The 24,278-nt window shown below is 40.3% G+C and overlaps 2 protein-coding genes across 6 annotated transcripts in view; both read left to right on the top strand.

The window, feature by feature from the left end:
- The window catches only part of TMTC4 (transmembrane O-mannosyltransferase targeting cadherins 4), a 59,888-nt gene extending 45,848 nt beyond the window's left edge, over positions 1–14,040 (top strand). For 3 of the 5 annotated variants that reach the window (XM_064646090.1, XM_064646089.1, XM_064646088.1), the window contains 2 exons: positions 6,718–6,787; positions 7,306–12,444. In XM_064646090.1, the coding sequence (XP_064502160.1) occupies positions 6,718–6,787; positions 7,306–7,457 (222 nt within the window). In that variant the 3' untranslated portion in view covers positions 7,458–12,444. Of the gene's footprint in view, positions 1–3,059; positions 3,339–6,717; positions 6,788–7,305; positions 12,445–13,781 lie in introns of those variants that run through there. The other 2 variants (XR_010428425.1, XM_064646091.1) reach the window with 2 other exon arrangements.
- Positions 14,041–14,317: 277 nt separating this feature from the next.
- GGACT (gamma-glutamylamine cyclotransferase) overlaps positions 14,318–24,278 on the top strand; it is a 29,745-nt gene continuing 19,784 nt past the window's right edge. The window contains exon 1 of the mRNA XM_064646097.1: positions 14,318–14,446. The gene's annotated coding sequence lies outside the window, so the exon portion shown is untranslated. The remainder of the gene's footprint in view (positions 14,447–24,278) is intronic.

Below are 24,278 nucleotides of genomic sequence, written 5' to 3'. Positions count from 1 at the left end.
AGGGAGGGAGCCTGCTTTGAATTAGAGGCCTTATGTCAGGAATTCAAAATAGATGGGATAGACTAGTCCTGGTCCTTTTGGTATGTAAAAGAAGCAAGATGTACCATTACCTGATCTGAGTTCTAGGCTCTTTGCCTCAGACGCTATCTAAAATAGAGTTACACAAATCTGTTAATCCCGAATTGAGGATGGGATATCTGGGTAATCCCAGAATACTACAAGAGAAAGTCCATACATTGAACAATGTATTGAATTTTCTCTTGGATGGCGTGGACCAGCCTGTGAGTGGTATCTCAGCATTAGCTACTTATATTTGCAAGTAGGAAATGTAATGAAACTGATTAGAATTATTTATTTTCCAAAAAGAATTGTATGACCTGACAGAGAATAAATCATACACAGTTAATATATTTAGTTGTTTTAATTGACTCTGTAGTCAGTGTATGATATGATATGATATGATATTATATATGTGATAGGGACAAATTAATAATCAAAATTTTGGTGTTCCTCAGAAAAACATCATTTACCAAACCTTGGCTTTTGGGGGGTTTGATGTCTTTTTGGTACTGATAATGCTAGCAGCACTGAAGGAACATCCTCAATTATATACAAAGTGAGATTTTGTGATGTGAAACTTGACAGGGCAAGAGGAAATGGCCTCAAGGTGCACCAGAGGAAGTTTAGATTAGATATTAGGAAAACTTTTTCACAAAAAGGGTTGTAAAACATTGGAACAGACTGCCCAGGGAAGTAGCGGAGTCACCACCTCTGGAGGTGTTCAAAAAAACGTGGATATGGCACTTGAGGACATGGTTTAATGGTGAACATTGTGATGGTGCTGGGTTGACAGTTGGACTTAATGATCTTAATGGTCTTTTCCAACTTTAACAATTCGATGATTCTCAAAACAGATACATTTTTCCACCAGTTACTGTGGACACTTAAATTTCATCAGTATTGTTCAGCTGTGGAATCTTGACCTGTCCACATGTGAAGCCAGGGCCTGTGAAAAGCCAGGCACTTACTTTTGTTTGCATTAGTGATGCTGTTAAACACCCTGTTTTTCTAGACTGGCTGGGGTTTTTTCCTGTACACTTGATTTCTTTCCTCTCATCACCTGAGACTGTTATAAAATATATATTTTAGGTTAATTTAGTAAAGTTCCAGAAGGATACAAATTACATCTAGAATATATAAGGGATGAGATTATGGAGGAGGTAATTGCTAGGATTATTTTGGTGAGTCATGACTGTGAAAGAATAGAGGATTGTGTAGTCATTCATCAAGAAGAGTATGTGGCATGATAGAATAAAGAGCATTTATAATGAAATAAGTTGAAAGAGAAGTTGAAAACAAGCTAGAAAACTTCTCCAGGTGCAGGAGAGATAAGTCTGTCTTAGTGGATTTAAAAAATAAAAAAGGAGGTAGTGGGTTTGATTGCCAGCTCTGAAAGGTCATTATGCTGCAGGAGGATGTGTTGGAGACAAAGCAGAAATAATAGTAGGGGAAAATTAAGCTTGCAAGTCGGCATCCTGAATAAAGTAAAAGGAATAGCAGAGCCCAGGGAAGAAAGCAGGGAGCCAGTGAGTGTTTTAACAGTTCAATATGGAGTAGTACGTTTGTGTTAAAACAGGGACAGCAAATTAAGGGAACTGGAAAGTGGACTCACTAAGGTTATGATCTCAGCAGCTGTATTTTTGCATTGCCTAGAAAGAGGAGATATAAGAGTTTTTATAAGTGGGAGAATGCTAAATGACAATAAAAAGCATAGAAAATTCAGATTTCTTGTCCACCCCCTCACCATGTAAAAACAGAGAAGTGGATGGCTCTTCAAAGATTTTTATTGAATGGGCTTGGAGGGGAGGGAGGGGGGGTGGACTGTCAAGATGATGGAGCTAATTTTCAGAGTGCTGCCTTGCTGTGTCTGATGTGTTGTATAACCTCAGGCATTTCATTTATTAGGTTACTTGTTATGTGTCTGTATAAAAGTTGTTATATTGGCTTTGTTGCAGTAAAGGAAGATTTGTTCTGAGAAATTTTGTTTGTTATCTCTTATTTTAAGACATTGAGTCAAAAAGGTTTTATTATGTTGTGAAAGATTTCCTTCCAGTAAGCACACAACATTCTCCTTCAGTTTCTTTCCAGCAGAAGATAGTTTTCCTACATCACCAACCAAAAACCCAACCCTTTTTGATTTCTGTTTGTATCTACTGATGAATGGTTTATTGTTTCAGAAAGAAAAGCACATTTAGGATGAGCTGTTTCAATGGTTTTGTTTGGGTTTTTTAATTATCATCTGTTATACCAACTTAGAGTTCTTCTTTAAATGCTTGTTCTTATCTCACTGGATGAAAAACCAAGCTATCTTTAGTTCTTTGAAAATGTGTATGCAGTATTTTTGTTATGTATATATCTATGCTTTTTCTGTAAAAAGTGCAAAAATTGAAAACATTCAGCATTTTGAAGTAAAGCCAGACTACAATTTTGTGCCCTTGGCAGCAGATGGAATACAGTGTGGTTACCCCAAGCCTTTGCTATATGCAGCCTGAAAGTTTCTTGGCAACACTTAAAGATTTGGCAAGATGCAGCAATTTGAAATATCACTGGTGTACTGAATGTATATTTACTCCATATATCTACAGTAATATGAATATGATGCACCTTAAATAGCCTTTAATCAACCAGTATGCTTCTACTACTGCTGAGCAAAGTAGTGGTGATAAAAATGTTTTCAGCATGTAGTTGGAGATGTATGGTAATGGCAGCCAGCTCTTGAATATCTATTTCATTAAATTTTCTGGAAGTGGCACTGCACGTGTTGTCCCATTGTGCTTCAGCAGTGAAAGGATGTGAGTCTGTACATTAGGTGCTTCTCTTTTTGTAGGTGGCAACTTTAGGCATAGGACTGAATTAATTGGACAGCACATTTTTCACTTTGATTGCTGTTAACTTGGCCAGTGAAGAAATCAGATATTTACTTATTAGACCAAAATACTAAAATTTGCAGTGGGAAAAAATATAACTTCATGGGACTTACGATTACCTCGTTTTTTCAGGTGCCAATCCACTGTTGATATTTAGGATTGGAGAGTTGTACGAAAAGAAGAGGTTATCTTGCACAGCTTGTCAAATTTTTGACTCTCAGTATGTTTCTCAAGTGACTGAGAAACATGGAAATCATGGGATAACTTTGCCTGGAAATGACATTTAGAGGTCATCCAGTCCAACCCCTGACCCAAACCAGGGCCAGTTCCAGTTGAATCTTGAATATCTTTGTGAATAGAGATTCTAGAACCTCTCTGGACAGCATCTTTCAGTGCTTGACCAACTTTATGGTAAAAAAAATAAATAGTTTTTTTATCCTTTTATCTAATTGGAATTTCTCATATACCAGCTTGCATCCATTATGTCTCATCCCAACTCACAGACATGTGAGAAGAGTCTGTTTTCATCTTCTCTGTATTATCTGATCAAGTAGTTGTAGGCAGCACTAAGGTCTCCCCTTTACCTTCTCTTCTGAAGGCTGAAGAGATTAAGTTCTTTCAGCTGTTTGATGTATGTCTTGTGCTCCAGACCCTAACCATCTTGGTGGCTCTCTGCCAGACTCACTAAAGTATGTCTATGGACATACTTTAATGGAGTAATGGAGTCTTGAAGTGGAGAGCCCCAACCTGAACACATACTCCAGGTGTGGTCTCAGAAGTGCTAATAGAGAAGGATTATTTCCCTGGACCAGCTGGCTGTACTTGATACAGCACAGGATGTGGTTGGTCATCTTTTGAGGATACACTGATGGCTTTTATTCTTTTTGCTGTCTACCAGGCCCACCAGATCCATTTCTATAGAGCTGTTTCCTAGACAATTGTTTCTCAGGCTGTACTTTTGCATGGGATTTTCCCATCCCAGATGTGGAACTTTGCATTTAATCTTGCTGAACTTTATGATATTTCAGCAGTCCAATCCTGTACAACATCTTCATTAATGACTTGGATGCTGGGGCAGAGGGCACCATCAGCACCTTCGCTGATGACACCAAACTGGGAGGAGTGGCTGATTTGGCAGGAAAGCATCTGAGGATCCTGGTGGACACCAGTTTGCCCCAAAGACACACTGCTGGCTCATGTTCAAAGAAGGCTAATGATATCCTGGGTTGTCTTAGGAGTGCTGCCTTTTGCCAACAGGATGAAGGAGGTGATCCTTCCTCTCCACTGGTGAGGTTACACCTGAAGTCCTGTGTCCAGTTCCCAGAGAGTTCAGCAAAGGGCCACAAAGGTTATGTAGACGCTGGAACATCTTTCCTATGGGGGAAGGTTGAGCCTGGAGAAGAGAAGCGTCAGGGGGAGGATCTCAATGTACATACTTGAAGGGTGGACAAAACTAGATGGAGCCAGGCTTTTTCAGTGGTGCTCTGTGACAGGACAAAAAGCAATGGGCCCAAAGAAAACAAAGTATGTTCCCTCTGAACATCAGGAAGTGCTTTTTTACTGTGACCAAACATAGGCACAGGTTACCCAGAGAGGCTGTGGAGTCTCCATCACTGGGGATGCTGCCTGGAGATGGTCCTCAGCAGCTGGTTCCGCTGGAGCAGAGAGGTTGGATCAGATGACCACCAAAGGTCCATTCCAGCCTCAGCCATTCTCTGATTCCTGCCAGTCTGTTTCTCTGTCCTGCCCAGGTCCATCAAAATAGCAACTCTCCCCTCCAGTGTATTTATCACTCCCTCCTCTTAGGTGCTATTTATAAAGTTTTGAAAGTGCATTCAGTCCCATCATCCAAAACATTAATGAAGTCACTAAATAGTATGAGTTTCAAAGAGACCAGTGCATACCAGCAACTGTCTGGGTATGACAATGCTAGAGCAATTGCTTATGCCATAGGAAAGCAATGCTAAAACTTGCACTATGGAATTATATACCCTCTAAATTTCCAGACATCCGGTTCCCTTGTTAACTCCTATCTAAGTATTCCTTCTCCTGAAACAGAATCAATCACAGAATGGTTGGTTTTGAAAAGACCTCTGGAGGTCATCTCATCCAACCCCCCTGCTAGAGCACATTAACCTGGAGCAGGTTGCACAGGATTGCGTCCAGGCAGGTGTTGAATATCTCCAGGGAAGAAGACTCCACAGCCTCTCTGGCATCCTGTTCCAGTGCTCAGTCATCCTCACAGAAGGAAGTTCTTCTTCATGTTCAGGTGGAACTACTTGCTGTACATCAGTTTCCGCCTGTTGCCTCTTGTCCTATTGCTTGGCACCACTGGGAAGAGCCTGGTTCCGTCCTCTTGGCACCCTCCCTTCAGATACTTATAGACACTGATGAGGTTCCCCTCTCAGTCATCTCTTTTCAGACCGAACAGGCCCAGCTCCCTCAGCCTTTCCTCATAAGAGAGATGCTCTAGTCCCTTAATCATCTTTGTAGCCCTCCACTGGACTAGCACTGAGAATGCTGTGGTTTGTAATTTCCTTGACCTGAGAAGATGAAGGCACTTTCTGCATGAGTCTCTCTTGGCTTGAGAGTGGCAGCTCAGCTGTGCTCAGCAATGCTTTGAAAGGACCATGTTGTCTAGGTTTGAATTTGGACATATGGGAAAGCTCTTAAGTCACTCACAGTTGAGTGACTCAATCTTGACATCAGAAATACCTTTTTCCCTGAAGGGGAACTCTAGAGACTTACTTCATGCTTCACATGAGAAGATGGTGGAACCAAAAATCTGGGTGACAGGTTTTCTTCTTCAGTAGAGCCTGTGTTATTTCAAGTAGTAAAAGCTTAGCACAAAGGAAAGAATTTTTCTCCAGGTTATTGTTCTCACATGCCTCAGACTAACAAGTATATGCATTCAGACAGAAGCCTATGGCATTGAGGTAATTTTATCTTCAGGTCATTTGCATTGAAACTGAATGAACAACTTCCCCTAAAGCTCAGCACAGCATAGAAATCTTTGTAAAATTTGCTCTCAAAGATCTAAACTTGCATGTAAGTGAGTAAATATGCTCCATTTGGATTGGGGGAGTGTAACTTTTTAAACCTCTACAGGAAATATGCTCTGGGAAAAAAGTATCTATATTAGCAGCTAGTTTGGGAAAATAAAATAGTTTTAATTAGAGAATTAGTTTAGTGGTAAATTATTTTCTGAATACTTTCTGAGGGAGCTCAGGTTTTCTAAGTAAGTGAAGAAATGTGAAGCATATTTGAAGGATTTTTTAAGTAACAAGCACTCAGCTACTCTTCACTGGGAACCATGCTGAAATATCTGCTTGAAAAGAATCTACTGGAATGCCACTATTTTTAAATCTAAAATTATTTTTAAAGGAAATGTGTCTAAAAGCAGTTTGCTCAGATCCCAAATTATACTATCCTTAACTTGATTGCATAAGAAGGGAAAACTTCAGCAGGTAATGTTTGAAAATATAGTAACTATAAAAAAAAGAATTTAAGTAAACAGTTTTGCAAACTTTACTAGCGCCTAATAATTTTCTGCTAAAATAACAGCAGCCTATGAAAGCATGGCACTTATTTGTAGCATTATTACTGTTTTCAGGAGGCTGTAGCCACCTGAGCTACAGGATCATGAAGGCTCAGAATATTTATATGATGGTATCATATCTGTATGATATAGTTTCGGAGGGTTTTTACTTACAATCAAGGGTAAATTTGACATTATTTTATATACAATGAGAGTAGACTGTCTTGTTGACTATTATTTTAAATTATTCAGGAATCTGAAGCTTTGTTCCTCAAGGCAATTAAAGCCAATCCAAATGCTGCCAGTTATCACGGTAATTTGGGTAAGAGCCTTTCTAACTCTTATCAGCTGTATTGTTTATTTGCTTCATATTCATTGTGTTTAAAAAGAAAAAGCAATCTTTCGAGCCTTCTTCCTGCTGGGCAGATTTCTATTTTACTTTCTAGAAGAACTGCCAGACAGAAGAACAGGGCACTAATCCAGAAAAGCTGTCACATGATATGACAAATCAAGAGGGCTGCACAGTCCAGCCCAGAGGTAGCTGCACTTCAGTATCTGCAAATTGGTTCATTTATGCTATGGTTGTAACCTGCAGTGAGCTCACCAGATAAGAGCTGCCATTTATGGCTGCATTGTAATTCATTCCTTCATTGTTCCCATGCCAGTTCTGCTCCCAGGCTTTGGTCTTACATTTGGCAACAGAACAAGCAGCTACTGTGCCACCAACCAGTGACAGACCCTTCACTGGAAATAAATACTTCAATGGGATTTTCCAAGTGGTTTGCAAGATTCCACATTATTCAACAATATTGCTAATGAAATTCCCCCTTGATGTTCCAGCTGTGCTTTATCATCGCTGGGGAAATCTTGACTTAGCAAAGAAGCACTATGAAGTCTCTCTGAAGCTTGATCCTATGGCACCTGGAACCAAGGAAAACTACAACCTCTTAAGAAGAAAACTGGAGCAGTTGCAAAAGAAAGGCAGTGCCTGATGTTCCTTTCCAGGTTGTCCGTGCATGCTGTTTACGACTAATGTTACATGGCTGCTTTTGACCATGTACAGGATTCAGTCATTATTTCTCAAAAATGATAATACCACCAGCACCACACACTTGAATGTCCAGTTTTGCCCTCCTACAGGTCCTAACATTTCAGCTTGGGGGATCATTTTATTTTTACTCTTGAACTGCTTTTAAAGTCCATTAGAACATTTTTATAGGTATATGAAAGCAATGCAGGTGGAATTTCACAGCATACACTTGTCATTTGATATCTTCATGTGACACTTCAGTAGAAGGATGAATAGCAGAAGGTGGTTTTATTTCTGAAAGTGATACTTAAAAGTGCAATTTCCTGTTTAAATCCTGATCTTTTCAAGTATAAAGAATATCTGCCCAGTTTTATTACTGCCTTCTACTGCCAGTCCTGCAGAGCCAGTGAAAAAAGGATTCTCTCCATCACATCAGTCTACTCATATAATTTTGGTTACATGCCCTTATGCTTGTTTGTGTCTCAAGCCTGTGAAGTGTTGGATTTGTACAGGAGTAAATAAGGGCAAAGATTTGACCATAAATGTCTGTCAGCCAGTGTACTGCTGAGGTATGCTTGAGTGTAGAAAATACTCTTAGATTAAGATGGAGATTTTAAAGCAGCAAAGGGAAATGAAGTGTGAGGCAACAGAGGAATCAGCTAGAGTTTCTGTTCCTGCAGGCAGCCTCATCTAGTATAGACAACATGGGCAACAGGTCAGAATTGCTTTAGCTCCTGTGGCAGGTCAGTGGTCTAAATACAGTATATAGTGTCTGCAGGAGCTTAATTGCCGTGTTCTTAGGCATTTCAGTGCTTTCTGGTTAAGGACATTACACCTTGCAGCTCCTGTACTGCTGGCGAATAAAGAGGTAATTTCTGTGACAAAGCAACTGTGCAGAAGATCTGACCTTGGCTGTTGATCTATTACCTGGAAGGAACGTGGCTCACCTTTGTCTCCCATGGCTTCTGTGTTTGCTGAAGGGGCAGATAAATAAGCATAGCTGTTAATGCATAAACTGAGCACACCAATGTGAGATTATTCAGAGATGGTATATGTTGATACCATGTTACCTCTCAAAAGGGGCTATGCTTTAATACATGTTTGAACTCTGGCTGTCCAGAGTTGTTTGTCATGTTCTAATATTTACATTCCTGCTTCAGGAAGTAGTCACATGTCTGTGTATTTGTGGTGGTTGTTTTTTGGGTTTTGTTTGTTTGTTTGTTTTGGGGGGGTTGTGTTGAGATGGGTTGGTTTCTTTGTTTAAGATTGAAAGTTTGCTATTAATTTTGAAAACTAAGGAACTTTCCCTCTCTTTTTATATTCCTTTATTCTTTCCAACGATGTCCCCTGGAAGAAATTGATCAGTGCAGTATTTGCAGCTTTCCTAATTAGTCCAACGATTATTGTATAGGAGATTGTGTAATGTTCTCCATACACAACTCATCTATGTGTGGAACCATTTAAAGTCTCTGATAAGTTCCTGCCATAGGGCAGGATGTTGTGTGACCTTCTCATCTGACCACCATATAACCATTCTACATCTATAATATGATTTGAACCTACAATAGGCTGCTTTTACATTATAAATTTGCTTGGTAATGACAGTTGATTCAATAACTAAGTGTGTCTACAGAGCACATTGCAATACTGCATAGCTACCAAAGCATCCTCTGGCAAAGCTAGTTCAGGTATTACAAGCTGTGCAGCTACTTTAATGTAATATTTTTGCCAGACTAGCTGTAAATCTAGCCAGCAAGGCTGTTGCAGTGGGGTGCTGTCCACAAATTTGGCTCTGAATGAACTAATCTGGCTATGTTATATAGTATGCTGCTGTACTGGTTTTGGTCAAGATACCAGAGGCATGCATGTGTGTTCCTCTCCTGCAAATACAGCGGTTTCTCAGCAGCACTAATTAGTTCATATAGAGTACTAAGTTGATACAATTGTTTCCATTTCTTCTGGTTTCTAGACAGAATTTTCAGAAAGTAGTTTCTGAATATATTTGCAGGATATAAACATGCTCTTTGGTAAGCATCTGGTAAGCAGAACACTGCACCAGTATGGCTAGTCATCTTCTGATGACCACCATAATTTAGCCAGTGCCAACTTTTGTATCTGAAAGGTGCTGAAATAGGTACACTCTTCAGTACAAACGGCAGACTTTTAAGGCTTTCCATACATAGCCAACTTTTCATTGATATTGAGAACATGTAGCTTCTTTGATCATGAGGAATTAAAAAGTTAGGGTCTGGCTGGGTGAGCTAATTTATAGCTGAAGATAAATGTGTTTAATATAATCAGGTTTTTTTCTGTATATTTGGAAAAATACATCCTGAGCTTAAATTATTATTCTCATCATAAAATCCACATGTGTAGTTTTCCCTGTTGCTTTCCATATTAGCTTTGCAAAAATCCAGTAGATCAATGTTATGTATGGGGTATGAATTCTTTCTAGGTCATTATAAAACAAAGCTGTTGTAGAAATTCCTCTGTGGAAGTCAGTTTGTCCTTCTGCTCGAGAGTTTTAGATGGAAGAGACAGACAAACAAATTGGATGTTTTGTTAGTATTTGAAAATGGGTTTTATTTTTCAGTACAGACAATATGATTTCTTCTTGATTAGCTTTCTGGCTAGTTGTATATATTTTTGTGAGGGTATACTTGTTTTATATAATTTTCAGTTCTATAGAAATGCAATTGATTACTCGTATGATGGTAATAAGAAGGATACCCTTACATCTGAGTGTAATGTTGAGGCAGAATGGTGTTCAGAAGAAGCTACAAAGATGACTGCTTTTCTAATTAAAATTTCCTTAAGACTTTCAAGAATACTAAATATTTTTTTACTTTATTTTCAGAAATATTTTGAAAGTGCAAATAATACAGTGGGGTTTATTAAAATGGTTATAATGCTAACCTTTTGCTTGGTTTTTCATACCTCATAACTGACTCCTGGAATAGTGCAGAACACTCAACCCTGAAGAGAGAAAGGTGAAGAAAAACTGGGTTTGTACATAACTGTTGTTACATTGTCTGTCTTTCTAGCTGGATTTTTTTCCCATTGCTAATTACAGAAGATTAAAGTTTCCTTATCAGCTGGCCTGCTTGATTCCCTAGGGAAATTAAGAAGCCTGGTTACTTTTTTCTTCTTTTTTGTTTTGAAAGATTGCTTGTTCAAATACAGTTCTGAGGAAAGAAATACAGAATGATTCAATGCACAGAATGGAGTCTGAAAAATAGTCACAATGATTGCTTTGGATGGGAGTCTCTTTTCACCAAAAACTTCTAGCCGAGTTCCCAAATTGTATGTTTTTCTCATGTCTAGACCAATGCCATGTACATAAAGTTTCCTGTTATTTAATGTCATACTTAGTATTTAAACTTTAGAGATGTGGATTGTGTGTGTGTTTATGGGCACTGAGAAATAAAAATCTTTAATACTTTTGAATGGTTTCTTAAAAATATTGGGCCTATTCACTGGGAACTTGTTTCCTTCATATTTGAGATACCTGCATCTGAGCTATTCATCCTAGTTTCTCTGTATAGTCACTGGAGGGGGAACAGGTAATGTGAACTATGATTCATCTTCTAAAGGAAGCACCTTTAGGATGTGAGGAGTCATATACTTGAACCAGGTACTCATCTTCACTAACTTCAAAGGGTAACTAAGGTGATCAGCTCATATACATGAAGAAAATCTCCCTTGATGCTTTCAGTTGAAGTAATCTGGTCCCATACACCTCTAGCATTCTCATACATTACTGGCCCCAAGAATGTTAAAAGACTGGCATTGAAGCAAACTGGCAGGTACTTGCCTTGAGAGTTGGAGAGTTATAGTAGCTCGATGAGGGAATGGGATAAAACAAATTAGGATGACTTTGATAAATTTACATGACTGATAAAGCATCTTTCATTCTTTGTGTATGAAAACAACATTCAGGTCCAGTTTGATTCGTTTCTATCTTGTTTATCTTTCTGTAATAAATGGTAACAACTTCTTATTTAAATGACTTTTGGCATCCTTCACTCTAAAAAGCAATCTAAAGCAACTGTAAATTTGCAAAGGTGAGATTTTTTTTCTTAAATTGAAGTTGCTATTTCAAGCTGTAGCTGTTAGAATGTTAAATGCGATAGCATAGCCCGTTTCAGTATGGTGAGGTTTTTTAATTTCAATATCTTGATATTTATTTGCTGGTTCCTGCCTTTGTTCCCTATTTCATGTGAGCATTGGTACATTTACATACCTGTCATTACATATAGATTCCCAAGTGTTTCTTGGCTTGGCCCTTTCACTGAGTAGCGCTTCCACAGCTCTTGGTATGTCTCTACCAAATATGCGTTTATGAGGGCACATTTAACTCAAAACCACTAAAATGTACTAGAAACAAAAGTGAGATCACATGGTTGGATTTCTGCAATGTCAACACCAAGGGAGCCAAACTTCTGTCATGTACCACCATAAGCAGCAGGTGCCACTAATAATGGGCACTTCAGACTCTGTACTGGACTGCACGATAATGTGAAGTGTTTGTACATAGGTGTAATCTTATAAACACAGCAACTTGGACTCTGTGCTTTAAGGAAAAAGGACCGTATAGCCACTCCAAGGAAGAGGATGTGCACAGCTGCACGGGCTGTCAGGCACTGGAGGACGGATGACCTTTGTATTAGAATGCTGCACTGCAGTGTTGTGGCATGGGTGTTCAGTGTGTGTCAATAATGATACATGTCAAGTGGTTCCGGGTTTTTTTAAACAAATTTTTTTGTTAGGAGAAAATCTCTACAGGTATTGTGTAGCTTGTGATTTCTGAGCTGAACTTTTTTTATGTAGTGTTAATCATTCAGATTGGCAATGGTATGTTCCAATTTATTTTCAGCTGAGCGAGAAGTAAATACATTTGTAATTAAGCCATGAAATAAATCTGCATTTTGCTATCTTTTTTTTGGATAGATTTTAATTGTGACAGTGGTGTTTATTTTTGTAGTAAGTTTTTGATTCAGGGTTCTGCTGAAAGCTAGGAAGAAAATCTAATGAGCCTAGTAGACTGGCACTGGGACATACGGGAAGATGTTCTCTTGGAGTACTAGTTCAAAATCTTGATTCAGCGTGATTGTATTGATGTTGAATGTGTGTGCCTAAACAGCAAAAAGAAGCACTTTAAAAAAGCGATAGAATACATAACTCATTAATTCAAGCTTTAAAACAATAAAATACAGGAAAAAAGCAAGAGCTTCTGCCTCAAATGCTGAGAAATCTTGTTGACCACCAAAATGAGATTCGTTACCTGGTGTGCAGCAAGCCAATAATTGCACAGTCAAGAGAGACATTGATTATTTATTTCAGAGTTGCTCAAGCCCGGGTGCTCCGTGGTATTCCACAACTCAAGCACACCATCTATCAAAACCTTTTACTATTTAGACATTTTAGCAAACAAAGGAATTAGTGTTCACTGTCTACAAGTTATATAGTTCTCTTACTAATTAGTATTCTACCTTCTATTGGTTAATGATTCTCTCGCTTCTCATGCTAATTAGTCCACATGCTGAGTCTTTCCTTTTGGGTCAGGTTTCTTTAGTCGGTGGTCAAAAAACCCCCCTGCTGGAATTACCTTTACCCAGCTGGAGCTGATTTCAGCACAGTTGCTGAGTTGGGTTTATCAGTTTCTTCCTTATCTTGGGAGTTCTGCCACATGTTTTTGTGGCCTGTAAATTCTGCATTCTTTGTGTCCACTATCAGTGGTGCATCCTTCTGCCTAAGCTTTGTTAAACTCCCCCTAGGTCTGAGATCACTGAAGCATGTCAAGCCCTAAACTTTTCACGAGGCAATTCTACCAACAAATAATTTGTTTTTCTAATAGCCAAAGACTGCTTTGAGATCTCCCCTGTCTCCTCCAGGCTGAACAAACCAAGTGACTTAAGCTGCTCCTGGTATGGCTTCCCCTGTAGATCCTTCACCATCTTTGTAGCCCCCCTTTGGATGCTAATAGCTTTATATCTTTCTTATGTTATGATGTACCCAGGACTCGAGGTGAGGCCACCCCAGTGCAGACCAGAGCAGGACAATGACCTCCCTCAACCAGCTGTCGATGCTTTGCCTGATGCCCCCCAAGACACAAGTTACCCCTCCTGGCTGCCAGGGCACTGCTGACTCATAATTCAACTTCCATTGACCTGGACCCCCAGGTCTGTTTCTGCAGCACTGGTGAACAAGTACTGAATCGTTCTGTGTCAGTGCATAAGGGTATCTCGCTCTTATTCCTCTTACCAGCACATTCATTTTCTTACAGTGATTTTACTGTGTGGAGCCTTCACGTACTTTGCTAAAGAGCAGACCAATCCCTACAGAGCCAGCTTGAGGGAGTCCTCCGCTAGGACCTGGAAGCTGCCAGCAAAGGCGGTAAACAGAAAGGCACTTGGCACCCTCCAAGTTTAAAACTCCTGCTTCAGGCTCAAGACCAATCACTGCAGCCAAAACCCCTTCTTGTTGAGTAGCCAACAGCGTCTGTAAAATAATAACGCGGTTTTTAAAGCTCCCCAAGAGCCAGACTGACTAGCTGTGGTTGTATTGCTTGACACACGTTTGTTACGGCCTCCGGGAGGCGAGGCCCCGGCACCGGGTTTTGGGAGCGGCTCTTCCCGGGAGCGCCGGGCGCTGCTCCTGCTTTGGCAGCCGGCGCAGGCTGCCCCGCTCTCCCGGCTCCGGGCCCGGCTGCCCGCCCTGCCCGCGCTCCCGTCCCCCCGCCAAGCACGCCCCGTCCTCTGGCAGCCGGGCCGGCCCGCGCAAACAACCCCGGCTCGGCTGCCCCGGCCGCGGGGGAGGGAGCGCGGGCAGGCACCGCCCCGCGTCCCGCTCCGCCCCGCCGCCTACTCCCCGGAGAGGCGCCCCAGGACGGGCAGAAGGCGGCGGCCGCAGGCACGAGTGGAGGCGCGGACACCAGGGCAGCGCTGGCGAGTGAGTACCCCGGCCGGGTGCCGGGGGGCCGGGCCGGGCCGGGCCGAGCCGAGCGGGGCGGGGCGGGGCGGTCCGCCCTTCTCGCCACGTGATGCGCGGCCCCACCGGGGGAGCGGGGGTGGTTCGGCGCAGGCTGCGGGTCCCGCCGGGGCCGGCGCTGGGGGCCGGCGGTGGGGAAGGGCGCTGCCGGCTGTCCCGCACCGCCGGAGAGCACGCCTGCCGCCGCCGGGCTGCGGGCCGCGGGGCGGGCCCGTAAGAGCCACGTGTGACAGCGGCGCGGCTCGGCCCCGCCGGCCGGGCTCGGGGCTCCCTCCCGGGGACCCGGCTGCCCGTGGTGCGAGAGCACAGCAGCGCCTCGCACCCCAGAGGTGGGAGGAGTGGCTCATCGGTGACACGGCCGAGCGCAGGAAGAGCTATCCGTGACGCTCTCGCCTTCTCCTGGTGGCCGGGCGCATCCTCCAAGCAAGAGTGTTCATTATGATCCAGATACTCGTTTTAGTAACATACCTTTGCCTTGGTAATGGTTAGTGACGTGTATTTGAAGAGCTAGTGTCTACATTAAGGGGAAAAGAGAAAGGAAATAGTTTAGGTATCATACATGAAGAGAAGCTGTGACAATCGATAACTCTCTACACCTGTCAAGTGGAAGGTGTCCCTGCCCACGGGAGGAGGGTTGGCACTAGGTGATTTTTGAGGTCCCTTCCAACCCAAACCATTTTGTGTTTCTGTATCCTTACAAGATGACGCTTCAGACTTCAGAGCATTTATCTTTTTGCCCTCAGTATTTGGACCAGAATGTTGGGGGTTTGTTATCCCTTTTTTTTTTTTTAATTGTCTTAGGGGTTTAATTTTGCTATGTTTTCATCTCCTGCATTTTCTGTATCCTTTTCTATTATAGAGTTATGTAAACATTTTGCTTTTGAGTTAACCTGCATTTAGTTGTATCTGTGTTAACTCCAGACAATTAATTTCCTAATTTTTTGCTCCAGGAGTTTTTTAATTTGCTGCTTCTGTAATTTTTGCCCTCCTTTGAAAATAGCAAAGTAGTGAATTATATAGAGGTTAACGTACAGAGGCACAATTGTAAATATTTCTGTGACCAAGTTATTTGATGTTGATCTCTATGTGGAGTGGACTTGCTTTATATACACTCTAGTTTAAGCAGGCAGTCAAGCTGGAAAAGCAATTTCTTGACAATTAAAATTGTTCATGGTGTGACAAAGGCCATTAAGAGAGGCTTTAAATTTTGCATCTGAACAAAAAAACAGGCATATTTCCATCATTCTTCACACATGCACACTCCCCAAGAAAAGCCTTAAAAACCTACAAGTGTCTTAAAAATATAATTATCCTTTGTCAGCACTCATCTCCTGCCCTCACTCCATCATAGCTGTCAAAGTCATATGAACACTAACATGTCTTATTATCAAAGTGTAGTACATCATTCTTCTGCCATGGGTAAATAAAAGAACAGATGTCTCTGTTACTGTCTGTCTCAAAACCTGAATTGTCAAGGGTGTTACATGTTAAACAAAAGAAAAAATGACCTAAATATACATTGCTAATATTTTTAAATCTGCATCCTCCTGCTGACAACTATTACCTTCTTGATATGTGCGTCACAGTTCATTTTCCATGCGTTTTTGCAGCATGTTTGCTCCTCACTTTCCAAATTGCTGTGGTGGTCTGCATCAGCTTTGCAAGGAAGTTTCTTTGAGCTTGTTCATGCGTTTGAGACCACTGGAATATTGAACAGAGCTTTGCTTAATGACTGAAGAGTGTGTGTCATATTGTTTATAAGTTTCATGTCATCTGCTGCTTATAGTTTTTCTTCTGGTGACTTTATATGTGTGATCAGAGTTTTCCCTTGCTTATTTTCTCATATTCAGGATAGAAGTATTGCTTTGAATGCTTCATTTACTGCAGTGTCTGCTTTTTATCCTTTAGAAAGGATCACCGTGTCAGTTCATGCTTTCCTTGGCTGATTTTTGACATGGAATGCTAGGTGCCTCCAGAGAGTGGAGGGCACGAACCAGGCCTGGTTTGAACCAGACATCCTGCTGTCTCTGCCACCCACTGTTCTGCAGAGTACAGTCTCTTCCCTTGAAAAAGTGTTGTCTAGCATTGGCTTTAGCCCTGCTCTGAGGGGGAGGCTGGGCTGGGTGACCTTCAAAGGTCCCTTCCAACCAACATTTCTCTGAGTCTGTCTATACATTCTCATAACTCCCAATAGTAACCCAACTGCCTATTTCAAAAGAAGTTTCCTCTTGAAAATTACTTTTATGTGACTGCTGATGTAATGAAACCACAGGTTTTGCCTCTTCTGCTTCTCTTGTTCATATGGTTGTGTTTGTTCTTCTTGGGGAACTTCTGGGAAGTCAGGTTACGTGACTGCCTGATTTATGTTGTGAATTTTCAAGTGTAGTTACAGGCACAAAGGTGTAGTCATGGGGGTGTCATGAAGTGAAATAAGAAAAATAAATTCTAGGGGCATGTTGTGGCATTTTTCTTCTGCTGCTAGCTCTGGTACACTTCTGTTCTCTGGTGAACTAGCCAGATTATTTTTCTGTGTAATCCTGAACTCCATCAGTAGTTACTGTTGGTAGAAGAAAAATACACCATGTTTCACTGTAGTACTTGTCTTTTTTTTTTTGGAGCAATGCACTTTTCTATTCCTTCCTAATCAAGTCGTCCTGTATGTTTCTCAGGCTCTAAAAGTATACATTCTTTGAACTTGAACCTGGTCAAATAATTTTCATAACTTTCTTGATTTAAGTAGAATTGAGTGTGAAACTTCATGACATTTTAAGTGAACTGCTTAAGCAGAGATCACATGTCAAACAGGATGTATTTTCTATATGAACTACTGCTACCTTTCCTTTTCTTATCTTTCAAAATATTTTTTGCAGCATTCTGAAAGAGAGGGTAAGTATTACATAGATAATTCAATAAGAAACAGGGGAAATGGATGGACCCAGTCATCTTATTGACTTAGCAAACATAATACCCTTTTTATTTTGTTTCTCTAGAGTGTTTAATACCTTTTTTCTTCAAAAATAGAACTATTCAGGCAGTAGTAAATCATTGTTCTTAAACCAAAATATATAGCTATCTAGAGCTTTCTCCTTTTTTTTTACTCCAAAGGTTTAATTACATTTTATGGACCATGTCAGATACAGCTCTCTTTTCCCCACTTCCAATTAATGTTAAAGAAGGACAGACTATACTGGGGTAATATCATGTCCTATTGATTTAATGGCCTTTACATGAAGATTTTTGGCCACTGTGATTTCTTTAAGTGTGTCAACTATTTTCTCTTAACATCTTGAGAAAACACATCAATATTACTGTCACTCTGGATTTCTCTGTCTTACAGGACACCTCTTTTCCTTTGGAATTACCCGCATAACCACCTCTCTTTGCAGTGTTTTGACTGTAATTGCTCATGACCTTTACTAACAGCCAGAGTTACCATCATATTGCTGACATTCTGACAGAAGTTCTTGGCCACGGAGAATTGCTTTTTCTCATCCTTTCCCTGAACCATTGCTTTTTTCCAGTGCTGTGTGTTGTTACAAACTGTGAGGGAGATCATCCCACCCATGCCAGGCTTCAGGTGTGTGAGTGTATCTGTGTAAGAACAATGCTGCAATTTGAAATATTTGTGCTATCAAGTAATACCAGAGTAATTGCAAGTCTGTTTATCTTCTTTCCCTCCTCTCATTTTGTCTAGCCTAACACAGCCCCACAACTTTTATTTCAGTAAAATTCAGGTTGGAAGGGACCTTGTGAGTCACTAGTCCAGTCTCCTTATTCAGAGTAGGGTCCTCCGTGTGAGCAGACCATGGTGTGTTTTATCCAACATGCCTTGAAAACCTACAGGGATAGAGACTACACAACTTCTCTGGGCAGCTTGCTTCAGTTTTTGTCTGCATCATGAGAACCCTTTTCCTTGGATCAAATTGGGGCCTCTCTTATTCTGGTCAACTCTGACATGTACCACTGTGAAGAGATTGGCTGTGTTTCCTGGATAACCACTTCACAGGTATGAGAAGACTGCTATTAGGACACCTCAAAGCCATCTCTTGTCAAGTTGAACAAGCTGTTTCCTGAGCTGCTTTTCACAGAGCAGGTGCTCTTGTCCCATGACAATGTGAATGCACCACAGTTTGTCCATATTTTCTCTTGTTTTGGGCCCAAAACTGCATACAGTATTGTAGATGTGGTCTAGTGAGTATCAAGTAAAGGGAGATCCTCACTTCCCACTGGTCATGTTCCCATTAATACAGTGCAGGGTGCTTGCTGCCTTGGCCACTTTCTTTGTTCAGCAGAGGTGTATTCATGAGTTAAGGTAAGGATGAGTAAGGTAAATCATTAGAACGTCAGAGGAAGCATGAATCCCAGACATCGTGAATCCCAGTATCATCTTGACTGTTGTACTGCACTTTGGCTGAGTCTTGGCTCCAGCAGCAGTCAGGATTGTAGCATTCCTGTTAGTGAGGAGGGAGATGCAGATGCTCATTTCTCATCACGTCTAGATGTCTTGCTGTTTACTTATATATTCCACAACTTGCAGGAATAGTTTTTGGTATTATGTTACTTTCTGGTAAAAGTATTATGCACAATTTAAATAATGTCTTAGGATGGTAGTAGACTTTTCTCTAAAATACTTCTTTTTTGCTGCTGATCTGGACTCAATCTTCTGTAATTTCTCTCATTTCTCCATATCTGGTCCTGTTTACCCTGGAGATGTCTGAGAGGGGACCTTATCAATGTATATAAGTATCTGAAGGGAGGGTGTCAAGAGGATGGATCCAGGCTCTTCTCAATGCCAAACAATAGGACAAGAGGCAACAGGCAGAAACTGGAAGCTCCACCTGAATATAAGGAAGAACTTCGTTACTGTGTGGGTGACTGTGCACTGTAACATATTGCCTGGGGAGGTTGTAGAGTCTCCCTCACTGGAAGTACTCAAGAACCATCTCTGGATGCAATCCTGTAAAATGTGGTCTAGGATAACCCTTCTTGAGCAGGGAGGTTGTACCAGGTGATCCACTGTGGTTCCCTTCCAATCTGACCCATTCTGTGATTCTGTGATATGCTGGGTATCAACCTGTACCTCTGCTGCTGCCTTCTGCATCTCAGGGACTTAAAGTTGTCTACACATCTAGTGAAATATATCAATTAATACATTTTGCCTTCTGGTGGGCAGACCAGTTTGTGTACAGGACTTGAAAGAACTGTGGGTTTATTGTTTCTACTGACACACAGTACTGATAAGAATTGTGAGTTTGTACCTCAGCTCTGCCCTCTTTAGTCTCCTTACTTAGATGACAAACTTGCATTTGAAATGTGAGTTTCATTTGTAGTTCCTGGCAAGAGATTCAGCTCACATCTCTTTACACGAACGGGTGATGCCTGAATGACCAGCCTAGATTCTGAACTTTAGGAAATTAAAGTGAGGTGAATGCTACCTCTGGCTCATAAAAAGTTATTAATAGCATTCTTTATGAATTTTTTTACATTGAACCCAAGTGTTTGTTGTTTAATTGCATATTGAACAGGTTAGGGTATGGACACTGAATTTTACCGCCAAAAGCGGTATGTGGTTTTAATTACGTCTATGGATCCTATGCAATTTCTGTAAGTAACAGTTTTGCTCTTGCTTGGATCTCAGAATGTGTGAATTTCTCTCGAAATCTAAGGTAACAGGTTAGATCATTTCCCATCAGAAGAAGCAAAGTCCACATATACAGTAATACTGAAAGCTTGAAGGAAAATAGAAATAAACCAATTTTCTTTGAAACATTGCTGAGAAAAATGATTTTGAAAGTGAGACTGTAAGTAGTGAGTGAGAAATAAGGGTCTTGTTCTGTTCCTGTGTTGCAAGAATGGTGTTTGCAGTTGTTTTGAATGACAGGTAGACCTAGTGATGAACAGGGAATTCTTGAGAGTACTCATGAGAGTAAAGCCAGAACAGGAATTCATTATGTAATAGTTTCATTAGAAGAAGCTATGGGTTGTTTTAAATTGGAAGGAAATAGTAGGTAGATAGGCCAAAGTACATAAAGGGCCCCACTTGAAGTTTTAATCCTCTTGTCTTTAATTTTTTTTTCTTTTAATGTTTTTGTTAGCTTTACCTTATTGAAGCTAATTTAACTACTTGCATGACCTATCATTCACTGGAAGTGCTGGAATAAAACATTTCTGATTCTGGTAACACATAATGTGTGCTTCAAGATCGAAGGATAATGTTTAAGGCTGTTTAATCATTGATTTTGCATCTATAATTGCAATTCCTATGCTAGAAGCTACAAAATAATTGGTATCACAAGAAAGCAAACTTGCAGACTCAAGTGGTTTGCAAGTCCAGAAGTGTGATGGGAAGATGTTGCCCAGTAAATGTAACTGGTTCTGTGTCAGCATCTTTACAGGTATCCAGAGAAGGGATATTGGCCTGTCCTTAGGGCTCTCCCTAATTTTAGCTTGCAAACCACCATGGAATTGCTTTTGCCCATGCAGTCTATCTCTCTGCTCCTATGCACAAGCCTCCTGCATAACTCCTGCCTCCCTTTTGTTATGATGTTCTTCTGGCTCCTGTTTTTTGTGTATTTTCCTGTACTCACGGGGTTAGGAGACTTTATGCTGGCAGTATGTGAAATGAGTGCTGGAATGCGCACTCTTGTAGGGATTTACCCAACCCAGCTCACCTGGTCTGAGAAGACATTGTACTACAGTGAGGCAGCAGGTTTTTGTTAGTGTTTCAGTTTGGGGAAAAATGGGAATAGTTCATGGGTTTTGTGAAAAGGTCATGGAAAAAGGAAAGAAATGTTAGGAGTCTAGAGAAGGGGCTTAATAACATATGCGTCCATAGTAACAAATTTAAGAGAAAATTACTAGATTCAGATTTTTTATCATTGAGATCCAATTTAAGCTTACAGTAGAACTTGCTCAGACATAAACCATTACCAGAATTTGTGGGTGGAAGAATTGAAGGCAATTGAAGAAAAGAGTTTTAAGCAATAGCAGTTGGGTGCAGATGATGAGATGAAGGATGAAAAAAGAAAATGTACTTGCCATGACTGTCAGCTGAGTGAGGTGTGATGGTCTTAGATTTATAGATAGGAATAGAAAGAGTATAACAGGCATTAGGATTTCTTATTCCCATGACTGCATGCCTGCTCTCAGGTACTCAAGGGAGATTGTAATTTGAAGAACAACTTGGGCCCAAATTTAATTTTGGCAAAGGAAGAACTCTGAAGACAATGGGACAAGGCTACAGAGACTAGGAAAGTGAGGGGAAAAGATTATTAGAGATTACTGGGTAGAAAATGTAATCTTGGATTTAATGTCACCTTTTAGGTACGTTTGAGTGTAAATCAATTGCTATTGATCTTCTTTGAGGCTGTTTTTTTAGTGAAACCATTAAAAATAAGATTTTTTGTACAGTAATTAAGAATCTGAGCTCAGTGTTGTACTACATTTTCACTGAAAGAAGATGGAGTACAGCACATGTACGGAGTGTGGTAACATGTGCTTTGGAGTGGTTAGAAAGTACAGCAGTTTGCACAACACCAGGTATTGCTTTGTTTTGTGTTGCCTGTGAGTTGTGGAGATACTGTTTGGTAAGTATTAGGTTGGGATGTGGGCATAGAACAACTAAATTAAATTTAGATGGGATTGCACAGAGCTAAGCCTGCACTATATATTAGGAAAATGTATAAATAACAGAGAAACTATACGAATGAGAGGAATGTTCCAACACAGTTTATGGAGTGGAGCCCCAGGCTTGATTTTGCCTTAGCTGAAAATTACGTAGGGGAATAAATCCCAGCAGGTTGCTTACCATGCACACACACGTTTCACACATCAGACTACTAACCTGCTCCAAGGCTGCAGTCCTTGCTGTGATGTAGTTCAAATAACCCTGCCATGAAAACTTTCAGAATGTGAAACCAGCCACGGGCCAAATCTAATTGAAGCTTTCTGAAGCTCATTTCAAACATGAAAAGTAACATACTTACATGCTTAGGAACTTTGTCTGGTTGGAAAGAGTGTCCAAAGGGAAGGTGATATGAAGGGCTCAGAAAGAAGAATCTCTGCCTTCTGTGGACTCTGTAGATAGAAACCTATTCTCTTAACTGTTATCTCTAACAGGATTCAAATTCAAGAGAGAGTGAGCATAAAAGAAAATTAACATTCAAGAGATTTAAATTATATTGTAGATTAATGGTTTATGTCTTTTGATTAAACTGTCTTAAGGCAGTGGGCCTTATTTTGTGATTGTGGTTCCAAGCATAATAAATGTCTCAGTAATGTGCATATGTATGTGGTTATGTGAAGCTTCGGGAAACCTGCTTAACAGAAACAAAATATCTGAGGTGAGCAGAGACAGAAGAGAGTTTGTTAGTGTTTTTTCATCTTTATAGTATGGGCCTCCTTAATGAGATATCCTGATTGGCTGTTTATTCCTCTCCCTTCTCTTCTTGTTTATATTTACCTTTATTTATCTTGTCAAAATCAAGAAATTTAGGTCAAAATATATCTGGATCCATCTGCTCATCTAGTCTGTTCTTTTACTGCTAGTAGTTATATCTTTTAATTAAGTATGCTTAGTGACAGTTTACTACATTAATGAATGGCATCAAGTATCTTTAATTTCATACATGATGAATTTAGGAGTTTTTTTTCTTTACTTCTGTATAACAAACCAATGATGTAATCTGTTTTATTTGTCAAATTGTAGTCTATAAGTCTTATCTGTAACTTATGTTTTAGTGTTGGTTTAGGTGGAATCTCAATCACGCTCCATAATTTAGCTGTCTTTAGTGGAGGTTTATTATTATCACAGTCTTGTTGTGAATGCAGGAAATGTTTATTCATTGACATGGTGATCCATTTCAGTTTTAAATTTTGTTGATTGAAGTTATTCTTTGGTGCTCTAAATCTTATGACTGACTTAGAAAATTATGAAGTCCATGACTGACCTTTCAATTCTAGGTTCATCAAACACTTTGATTGTTATTTTAGGGTTTTTTTCTTATTTGGGTTTTTTTTTGTGATTGACCATCAGTGTTGTTGTAACCCGATTTTAAGTAAGGTCTGCAGAGTGGTGCTGCAGACACAGGACCTGATAGGTATGATAGTAGAAGAAAGGAGCAGGTGATACTGTCTGTAGGATAATTTGCCTTTCGTGACCCTGCCAGATCAGGTAACTTGGTTTGACATTAGACAGGTCAAAAATTAATCTATTGGGCTAATTTTTGAGATTATGTGTGGGATGAATTATTTATTTGACACCTGCCTCACCTCTCTGTGGTACTTTATGCCAGCCCATTAATCCATCAGACCAACTACATCATCAAGTAGATTTTTACTTTAAGTAGCAGTGATGCTTTGGGAGTGTAATTAAGGAAAAGTGTTAGGAAATATTTTCAGTGTCAGACAGTTTTAAGATTGATGATTTCTCTCTCTTATCCCCAGTACTCTTATACTTTTGTGATCTGTAAATACTCTGCAGTATTGACAGCATGCACAGATTTACTGTTTACTTAGACATCTCCACTTGGATCTCCGCTCTGATTATTTCCGTGCTCTGGGCAGAGCTGCTGCAGATGTAACTTTTGTAGCATGTTTTCTGAGCCACCTCGATACAATCACTTAGCTGTCTAAGAAATGTACTAGCTTACATTGTTGTTTTTAATAAAACCTGTGATATTGCTCTAGATTACACTCATATGCGTGTGTAACAATTTAGCAGTGAATCTCCAGTGAGATCACATATGCAGTGTGTGAACAAATGTGTGTGTAAGATTTTTTCCTGTATGTCTAG

This window comes from Pseudopipra pipra, chromosome 2 (genome assembly GCF_036250125.1).
Source record: "Pseudopipra pipra isolate bDixPip1 chromosome 2, bDixPip1.hap1, whole genome shotgun sequence".
NCBI classification, from domain to species: Eukaryota; Metazoa; Chordata; class Aves; order Passeriformes; family Pipridae; genus Pseudopipra; species Pseudopipra pipra.
Note: the sequence above shows the minus strand (reverse complement) of the source record. Positions and strands in the feature narration are given on the sequence as shown.